Source organism: Crocuta crocuta, unplaced genomic scaffold, assembly GCF_008692635.1.
Source record: "Crocuta crocuta isolate KB4526 unplaced genomic scaffold, BGI_CrCroc_1.0 scaffold299, whole genome shotgun sequence".
Classification (NCBI taxonomy): Eukaryota; Metazoa; Chordata; class Mammalia; order Carnivora; family Hyaenidae; genus Crocuta; species Crocuta crocuta.
This window is the reverse complement of record NW_027532747.1, coordinates 1,392,117-1,402,179: the sequence shown is the minus strand read 5'-3', so window position 1 is coordinate 1,402,179 and position 10,063 is coordinate 1,392,117. Positions and strand designations below refer to the sequence as shown.

Genomic DNA, 10,063 nt, shown 5'->3' with positions numbered 1-10,063 from the left:
TGCCCCCCCCCGCCTCGCCCCGGGCCCGGGCCCGCCCCGGGCAACTCTGGGCAGGCCACAGAGTCCTGGCCTGAGTATACGAGTAGGTTTCAGTCTTCAAAAGGAAAGCTACACACGGGTAAATCTCGAGGCCGACAGGCCCAGTGAAGGCGGCCAGTCACCGCAGGACAAACCTGCAGGACTGGGTTTGGAAGGATGGAGACGTGGCGGAGCNCGCCCACATACTGGCTCACCCGTCTCAGCTACTCTAAGATCTTCAAAGACGCATTTGCCAAGGTCACCTTTCAGATATTTGAAGGGGGAATGTTCCCTGAACAAAGAACCCACCAACAAAGAGTGAGGCACGCTTTCCTCCCTACAGTTCTGAGAGGTGGACATCATTACTCCAGCTCAAAGATGAGGAAATAAGATGATGGCAGTGAGACGGCTTTCGCCGAGAGTCGCTCAGCAGAGACGGGTGTCAAAATACATCCAATCTCAGCAGGCTTGTTCTCTGATAGCATACTGTCCCCCGCCCCCAAGAGAATCTTCTAGAATTCTCCCTTTTTTCAAAATGGTGATTGGGGGAACTGCCCCCTCTCTTTTTTTTTTTTTTTTTTTTGCAGAAAACTCAGAATAGGTAATCCCACACTGCTGGTGCCAGAAACACATCCCAGAGCCAGGGATGTTTCTCGGCTGATCCATTTCCAAAAATTTTTTTAAACCTTAGTGTTTATTTTTTTTAATTTATTTCTGAGAGAGGAGAGACAGCATGAGCAGGAGGGGAGGGTCAGAGAGAGAGAGGAAGACACAGAATCTGAAACAGGCTCCAAGCTCTGAGATAGCTGTCAGCACAGAGCCCAATGCGGGGCTTGAACCCACAAACTGCGAGATCATGACCTGAGCTTAACCGACTGAGCCGCCCAGGCACCGCCATTTCTGAATTCTTAAATGTTTCCAGTTAAATGGTATTTGTCTAGTTCTTTGAGAATTTTAAGTCACGCGAGATGTCCTCTGTCCTCCGTGAAATTCTAATTGGTCCACAAAAAAATTAAGGAACTGAACTGAATCAAAATGGAAAGCTTTTGTGCCTCAAAAGACACCATTAAGAAAAAAAGCCAGATTGAGAAGAAGAAATTTGCAAATTACCTATCTGAAAAAGGACCTGTATCCGGAATAAATTGAAAGCTCTTACAACCTGATAATAAAAAGTCAAGGGCTCTAATCATAAAATGGGCAGAGGATTTGAATAGACGTTTCTCCAAAGACAAATAAATGGCCAGTAAGCACATAAGATGACATTCCACATCATTAATCATCACAGAATCGCAAGTCAAAACCCCAATGACGTACCACGTCATACCCATCAGGATGGCTATTACCCAAAACGAAAAAATATCAGGTGCGGGCAGGAAATGCAGAAACTAAAACCCTCTTACCCGCCTTGTAGGAATGTAAAACGGTGGAGCTGCGTTGGAAAACAGTCTAGCAGTTCCTCAAGACGCTAATAACCACATGGCATGAAAACAGACACGTAGATGAACGGCAGAGAACAGAAAACCCAAAAACAGATGCACAACTATACAGTCGACCAATCTTTGACAAAGCAGGGAAGACTGTCTAATGGGGAAAAAGACTGCCTTAGGGCCCCTGGGTGGCTCAGATGGTTGAGCATCTAACTCTTGATTTCAGCTCAGGTCACAATCTCACGGTTCATAGGTTTGAGCCCCGCGTGGGGCTCTGGGCCGGCCGTGCAGAGCCTGCTTGGGATTCTCTTTCCCGGTCTCTGCCCCTTCCCCGCTCCTGTGCGTGCGCTCTCCCAAAGTAAACAAACTTAAAAAAAAAAAAAAAGACAGTCTCTTCAACAAATAGTGTTGGGGAAACGGGGCAGCAAAATGCAGAAGAATGAAAGCGGGCCACTTTCTTACCCCCTATAGAAAAATAAATTCCAAATGGACAAAAGACCTACATGGGAGAAGAAACCATCAAAATCCTAAGAGAACACAGGCAGCAACCTCTCTGACCCTGGCTGGAGCAAGGGAGACAAAAGCAAACGTGAACTATCGGGACCTCATGGAGATAAAGCCCGTGGGCGCCGTGAAGGAAACCGCCAGCAAAACTGAAAGGCGGCCTGCAGAGCGGGAGAAGAGATTTACAGACCACGTGTCTGAGAAAAGGCCGGTATCCCGAATCCATAAAGATCTTCTCAAACTCAATACCCCAAAACCAAATAATTCAGTTAAGAAATGGGCCGAAGGCATCCAGATGGCCAACAGACACGTGAAAAGATACTCAACGTCCCTCATCATCAGGGAAATACCGATCAGCACCACGCTGAGATACCACCTCACAACAGCTAACGCTAACACAAGAAACAACAGGTATTGGCGAGGATACAGAGAAAGGGGAACCTTCTTACACTGTTGGTGGGAATGCAAACTGGTGCGGCCGCTCTGAAGAACAGTACGGAGCTTTCTTAAATGGTCAAAAATAGATCTACCCCAGATCCAGCAATTGTACTACGAGGTATTTACCCAGGAGACACAAGAATATCCAAGGGGTACATGCACCCCGATGTTCACAGCACTATCAACAATAACCACACTATACAAAGAGCCCAAATGTCCACTGACTAATGAATAAAAACGTGGGGGGGGGGTATATGGACTATTACTCAGCCGTCAAAAAGAGCGAAATCCTGCCATCTGCTACAACGTGGATGGAACTATATTACGCTAAGTAAAATCAGCCAGAGAAAGGGAAGCCCTGTGGGATTTCACTCACACGCGGAGTTTAAGAAACAAAAACAGGTGAACGCATGGGAAGGGAATTTTATAAAAAGAGAAGGAAGCGAACCATAAGAGACTCGGAAGGTTCGAGAACTGAGGGCTGACAGAGGGGAGGGAATGGGGGGATGGGCTAAACGGGTGATGGGTATTACGGGGGGCATTTGTGGGGATGAGCTCTGGGTATTGTGTGCGAGTGACGAATCCCTGAATTCTACTCCCGAAACCAATATCGCACTGCATGTTAACTAACTAGAATTAAATAAAAAAAAAAAAGATTGACCACAAAGTTACCATGTGCGCCAGCAACTCATCCCCAGATACACGCCAAAGAGAATGGAAAACCTATGTTCCCATAAAATTTCAGGGTGTCTGTCCAAAGACTGCCAACCCCCTCTGCTGTGTGACGTACAGTGACTGTACTGTCGGCCTCACCAGCTAGGGTAATGATGCTCAAAGCAGAGAGCCGAAAGGTCCCGAAAGGTCCCGAGAGCCCCCAAAGTCCGTCCCGCGGTGGCTCGCAAAGGGCACTCTCCATGGACTGTAGGATGGCCCGCACAGCCCTCTCCAACACAGCGCACTTGGAACCCCTGACTCCGAGTAAAAGAAGGTCCCAAAGTAGAGTGTCCGGGCATTCACGCAATTCTACTACTGGTACACTTACACCAAATCCTGCTGGTAAATCGGGGTACGGAGCCCGAGAAGCCTAACCCGGCTCCATGAACCTGTGGCTCCTTGAACCTGTCTGTCTCCCACTAGACCCTGCCTCGAGGTGCCCTCCCAGACAGGCATACTGATTCACCTGCTACCCCCGCTCCCAAAGCAACGCCCCTTGGGCACACGGCAGGCTCTCCGCAAAACTACCCGCGGAGTGCCTGGCCTTGAGCGACAATACCTCTCCATGCCATCTCCAATGAGCTCCTCTCCATCTTCTTCCTCTTCATCCAGGGGTCCCTCTGTACCCAGAAGTCCCTCAGACTCGTCCTCGAAAGGGGGAAGGTCCCGACCAGGGCTGGAGGTCAGGGCATCTGTGCGACGGGAGCTGCGCCCAGGGCTGGAAGTGAGAGGGTCATGTCGCGGCCGCCGGGCCGGGCTGGAGGCCACCGTGTAGGACTCAGAGGATTCCTGCGATGGAGGACCGAGAAGGTGAGGGCTGACTTAGCTTGCTGTGAGGGCAGCCCTCTCCACCTGTGCGTCTGTCCCCCCCCCTTCTCCCCTTGGAACTCCAAACCCCATCCAGCCTCAGGACTTTGCCCTCGATGTCCCCTCGGCCTGGAAGGCTGTCCTGGGAGCTGAGCCAAGAGGAACCTGCCCAAACATCACTCCCTCAAACACGGCCACTTCACTCCCTTCTCCAGGACAAGTCGCTAAGGGTACCTCATTTATCTACATACCTGTGTGTCTATTCCCCCAGCATTCCTCTCCTGTAAGCACCCCTTCCCCCCATTAAAGCACCCACAAGATGCAAGCCACTGCGCCAGGGAACCGAATACAAAAGTGGACTAAAACACAAGCGCTCTGGAAACGTTTCCAGATTGCTGGAGAGAAGGCAGAAAAGAAGATCCGTGGACAAAAAATACCACAATACGTGCGCGAAGACGCGGGACCCTGGCTGTCCCGCGCACATCCGCCGCCAGGCACACAGAGGGTGCCCCGGGGGGGGGGGGGCACTCAGCCCGGGTTAAGGAATCCCGAGCTCCTGGCTTGGTGCGGGGCCAGCGGGCTTTGCAAGCCCCGCAAGAGACGAGTACCGGGGAGAGGTCGGCTCCAGACCAGGGCCCGGGGCCCCAACCGCACCCGGAGGCCCCACCCCGGCGGGACCGGGCGCGGCGACAGAGCCTGGGNCGGCTCACGTGACCCGCCCGAGCCCGGGAAGCGTCTGAAGGAACACGGCGTCGTGACGTCGGCCTCTACTGCGTGCGCGGGGGGCGGGCCGGAGGGGAGGCCCCGCCCACGCCCCCCGAGGCCCCGCCCACGCCCCCGAGGCCGCTCGCCTGCCGCGTCTTCCCGCTTCCGTTCTAGGCGCTTCGACCAGCAAAGACGTGGGAGCTGGAGCTGCGGGTGGGGGGCAACGGGGACCAGCGCCCCCTGCTGCCTGCGTGACCTTGGGCCCCCGTGGACGTTTTACAGATGGGGCAGCCGAGGCTCAGAGCCCTGTTTCCTGAGGTCTTAGGCGCAGGGAGTCTGTCTCAGACTGAAATCTTCAAGCCCCCAAACAGCCCCAGGTTGTGGGAGGCCACGTCCGATGTTGTAGCAGGACTTACTGTGACAGGACTTACTGTGACAGGACTTATTGTGACAGGAGTTACTGTGACAGGAGTTACTGTGACTGAGGGAAGCAAAGAGGCGCAGACGGTCCAGACACAAGGAGCGTCAGCTGTCACTGTGCAGAGAGCACGGCGCAGCGGGGGTCTTCACGCATTTCTGTAGTTTTGGCCAAACAGCTTGCGATGCCCGATGCCCGGGAAAGGAGAAGCCCTCAGGCTGCCCCTGGGTGGTGGTGGGCCGAACCAAATTGGCGACCTCGGCTGCTGTCCTTTCTCCAGGTACAGGCAGCGCGAGCCAGGGCGGGGGGCCGGTGAGCACGGCAGGGAGGAAGCATCTGGAAGGAACACAGTGTTTACAGGTGCGGGTGGGATGATAAGGACTGGAAGTATCCAGCGATATTTGGGAGAAAGAATCGGCCGCCGTGGGGTGTTGAGGACAGGCAAAAGAGAGGCACCCAAGATGGGACCAGGATTCTGGCTTGGGAGACTAAGTGGATGATGGCCGCACCACCTCAAGGTGGGGAGCTCAGGGGAAGACAGACCTGGGGCAGAGAGGATGTTTGCCCCTGGCTGTGTGGTTGAACATGGGCCCTGAGTGGAGCATCCAGGCGGCCGGGCAGTCCGCAGGTGTGGCGCTGCAGGGGGAGTTTGGGCCGCAGCCCGAGCTGCAGCAGTTGGGCGGTCCGGGGAGCGGGCGCCGTGAGAAGGCCCAGGGCTGGGACCTGGGAAACCCTCACAGGTAGGAGGCACCGGCAAGGGACTCTGGGGAGGAGATGGGATCCTGGGAGGTGCTGGGGAGAAGCCAGAGAAGAGACGGTGGATGGGACTGTGTTAGTCATCTATGGCTGCATAGCAAATTATCCCGGAATCCGGCAGCTTAAAGCAATGACCGGGTATTATGGAATGTCTAGGGGTCTGGGATCCGGCTGTGGCTTAGCCTGGTGGCTCTGCCTCAAGGCCTCTCACAGTGCTGCTGTCAGGGTGCTGGTGGGGAACCCTCGGGAAAGCTCAGCTTGGGAAGGATCCACCTCCAAGCTGCCTCATGTGGCAGGAGTCCGTTCCTCCCAGGCTGTGGGATGAGGACTCGATTTCACACTGGCCTCTGGGTAAGGGGCTCCTTACTTACCTGCCAGATGGGCCTCCCTGCAGGGCATCTCACAACACAGCTGCCGGCGTTGCCCACAGCAAGTGACCAGAAGGTGCGAGAGGCCACGTGAGACATCTGAAACGAGCCAGCTCGTTTCCCATCCAGCTTAGCCTTGTTCCTGTGCCACCTGGTCCCGAGGGACCTCTGAACAGGTCACAGGTGTGAGGGAGGGAGGGGCGCTGGTGTGACGGGGTAGATCACAACAGATCGCTTAAAGTCTGCCGGGGCCCACCTGAATTTACCACTTAGTGAGCCTGATAGAGCCCGGTTCATTAGTTACCTCCACCAGGGGCCAGCCGCCTAGTGGAATTGCTTTTTGAATTTGTGTATAATTTTCTGCGGTAGGTGGCCTGGCCTTGCTCTGGAACCCCCGGGGTGTACATTATGGATTTTCCACTGGGGCTCGCCGTAAACTTGACACGGCATCTTTACTCACCATCTTTGCCTCGAATGTTAGAGGGTTTGTGGGTCCTGCGGTCCATGGGACCACAGTTCTTTCCTTCTATGAGTCTCACTCAAAGCTAAAAGCTTTTATGTCATTCCGACACGTATGGGTCAGAGCAGAACTCTCAGGGGTAGAATATACCGCCTCCAGACCCCAAAAGGGGGGTTCTCGCATTGTGCTTCCTTCCCTGCCACGGGGTGTTCAAGAGGCAGTCATTTGTCCTTTACTTTGGAAGGGTTGTTCTGGTAACTCCACAGATGTGGCAAAGCCCCCGCGTCTTCACAGGGTTTATCTTCCACCTTCAGAAGCACATATGCCTCGTGGAGGTCTTCATTCACTTGTTACTTCTCGTTCAGCCGGCCAGATTTAGGAAGATGTCATTGCAGTGTTCTGTCAAATGGCCAGATGCCCAGGGCCCTTCGGACCAAATGACAAAGGCAGAAGGGTGACCATTGACCTGGGGCAAGACCATAAATGTGAATGGCTGTTCTTCCCCAGGAATGTCAGTGGTTCTTGATACGAGTGGTCAAAGGGAAGGCCAGCCTCTGGGTCCCTGAGGCCATGCTGATCAGTGCGAGCAATGACACCTGCAAGGAAGCTGTAATTGGGGCTGCAACTGGTTGAATTTGTCGCAATCCACTCCCATTTTCTGTATTTTGTAAAGATCAGACTGATGAATTAAATAGGGGTGGGCTGGGGTCCATCCCCTAGGTATCCCTGGGTGGGTAGCGTAATCTCTGCATTTCCCCTGTCACGTGATATTGTTTTTTTCTTTTTTACCTTATTATGTTGACTGAGATAGGTGGGTAGGAGGCAAGTTTCAGGGGCTTTCACTTGACCTTGACCTCTGGGAAAACTCTCCTCACACAGACCAAGGAACCATCGTGGGCATTCTGCCAACTACTGAGTCTGTCCGTCCCAGAGATCTGCTCAGCCTTCCCAGCAGGGAAGGCTGCTTCGTTGGCCTCGATGGTTATAGGACAATTGTACGGACTTTGCTTCTGACAGCCGAGCCCTGTCATGTTGTTCCTGTTGTTTTTATTTTTTTATTTTTATTTTTTTTATGTTTTATTTATTTCTGAGAGAGAGAGAGAGCAAGAGAGGGTCAGAGAGAGAGGAAGACACAGAAACCGAAGCAGGCTCCAGGCTCCGAACTGTCAGCACAGAGCCCGACGCGGGGCTCGAACCCACAAACTGCGAGATCATGAATTGAGCCGAAGTCGGACGCTCAACAGACTGAGCCACCCAGGCGCCCCGATTCCTGTTGTTTTTATATTTCCGTTGCTTTCAGGGATCCCAGGTCTGGAGCAGCCACGGCCTAGAGAGAATGGGCACCCCCTTTAGGACAAGGAATGGAACTTGAGAGTCTCATCTTTGTTACACTACCACTTCTTGACCTTTACTGATGCCACTCTCTGTCATGTAGGTAGGGGATACCACACTGAACAAGCCACCGATTCTGCCCTGAAGACAAGAGCATAAAATAGATACCCTGAAGTATTCCACAAATGAAATTCTGCAGAAACTTACACGCAACGCCCAAAACTCTGTGTATAGACGGCAGAATTGTGTGTTGCAGTGATAACGGCAAACTCCCTGCCCCGGAAACTCTGTACTTTTGCCTTTAAAAAAACACCTAAAGATAAAGATGGAGGGTAGTGTTTTGGCCTGGTCGCAGATAATCCGTTTCTTTTTCCTGGAACACGGGAGGAGGGAAGTTTCCTGCTCCCTGGAGGTGAGGAGTGGCCTAGGACTTGTTTTTGCCAGTTAAATGTGAGCAGTGAGGATGTTCCTAGCTTCCAGGCAACCCTAGGAATTGACCTGGACTCCCCAGAGCCCATTCAGGAAGGCAGGCACAGCCCCTCCTGGCTACTACAGAAAGCGTGCACGCCGACCACAGTCCAGGCTGGGGAAGCCCCAGACAAACCGAATCCCAAATGGTCACCAGGGGGTGACTTCGCCAGCTTCTCCTGTTCCAGAACAACGGGCGCCATCTCCTTCCAGCCCAACTGCGAAGTGACCATCTCGTCACCGGGTGTGTGTCCTAAGGGCACAGTGATAAGTGGTGTCTACAACTTGCACCAGGCATTGAGGCAGCCTCAGGATATTGCGAGGAAAGTGACAGACGTGGTTTTGTCCCCCTGACACTGACATTCTAAGTGGAGGGTGGCTGATGAACTAGGAAGCAGGGCAATGAATCTAATCACGTCAGAGGGACGGTGCTCGGAAGGCAATAAACGGGCACTGTGAGAGAGACACTGCACAGCTACTTTAGCTCGGGTGTCAAGGAGGTCATGTGACAAGGAGCCCGCCAGACAGAACAGATGCAGAGAGAGAGAGAGAGCGGGAGGCAGGGACAAACTTGGTATATTTAAGGAATAGAAACAGAAAGCAAGAGCCGCGGCTTGAACATGCTGAACGAGGAGGGGATGGGTGAGAGCTGGTGACTCAGACGCAGGAGGGTCCCAGACGGGCAGGGCCAGCTTGGGGAGAGCCAGGAGTGAACATGGCGAAGATGTCGGGAATCGCAAAGATGGGGCAATCCGGGAGGGCTTCCCAGAGGAGATTGCCAAAAGAGCTGTTGAAGTTAGAGATGAGAGGAGGGGGCAGTTCAAACCCGGGCGTCCTGGCTTTGCCACTTCCTAGTTGTATGGCTTTGGGCAAGTTATTTAACGTCTCCAAGCCGCAGGTTCCTCCTCTGAAAAGGCGGCTAATAATAACCGCCCTGCAAGGTTGTTGTGAAAATTAGGGCCTGAAACCCGGACGGTGCTCGTTAATGCCAGGGCGCTTTGATGGTGGACGTGGAGGCGGCGTGGCATGCGGTGGAAACGCGGCGTTCCGGGGGAGGGGCTGTCCCTACCCTTCCGTCCTCAGCCAGGTGACCAAAGGTCACCGGGCAGGGCGGCCGCTGCGGGGCGCCCCAGGCGGCGGCACGCGAGGGGGCGGTCCACGGAGGCTCCTCCCTGGACGGTCGGGCTGGCAGGGGCGAGCGGCCTGCTGGCGGCCGCTGACAGCTGGCAGACGCAGGGGCCGAGCGGTGGCAGCGTCCTCAGTCCTCGGGTCCGCGATCCTGGCAGCTTTCAGGGTGAGATACGTAGCAGCTCCCCCGCTCCGGAGCTGCTTCCCTCCCCCGCAATGCCCCTTTGCTGTCTCTTTAAGAGGTCAGCGGGTCGCTCCGCCTCTTAGAGATCTGATTGGCCTCTGCCGCGGCCTGCGCCCTCTCTTTGATGTAGCTCCATTTCTATAGGCTACTGGGGGCTGGGGGGCGGGCCTGGGTGCTATAAGTAGGGGCTGTGGCTGTTTTCGCAGTTTTGGCAGCACGAAAAGGACGCGCCTGCCTTCTGGTCGCCGCTGCCGGGAAGGGCTGCGTGGTGTCCTGGGGGCCGGTGGGCCCGGCGCGCCGATCGCGTTTCCCCTTTGCCACCGATCCCCTATTTCC

At 54.3% G+C, this 10,063-nt stretch overlaps 2 protein-coding genes across 2 annotated transcripts in view; one reads left to right on the top strand and one right to left on the bottom strand.

The window, feature by feature from the left end:
* The window catches only part of MCM2 (minichromosome maintenance complex component 2), a 19,886-nt gene extending 15,494 nt beyond the window's left edge, over window positions 1–4,392 (bottom strand). The window contains exons 1-2 of the mRNA XM_077780820.1: window positions 4,354–4,392; window positions 3,661–3,890 (exon numbers count right to left, since the gene is read on the bottom strand). Of these exons, the coding sequence (XP_077636946.1) occupies window positions 3,661–3,890; window positions 4,354–4,392 (269 nt within the window). The remainder of the gene's footprint in view (window positions 1–3,660; window positions 3,891–4,353) is intronic.
* A 5,203-nt stretch (window positions 4,393–9,595) lies between these two features.
* TPRA1 (transmembrane protein adipocyte associated 1) overlaps window positions 9,596–10,063 on the top strand; it is a 15,341-nt gene continuing 14,873 nt past the window's right edge. Inside the window, exon 1 of the mRNA XM_077780904.1 lies at window positions 9,596–9,709. The gene's annotated coding sequence lies outside the window, so the exon portion shown is untranslated. The remainder of the gene's footprint in view (window positions 9,710–10,063) is intronic.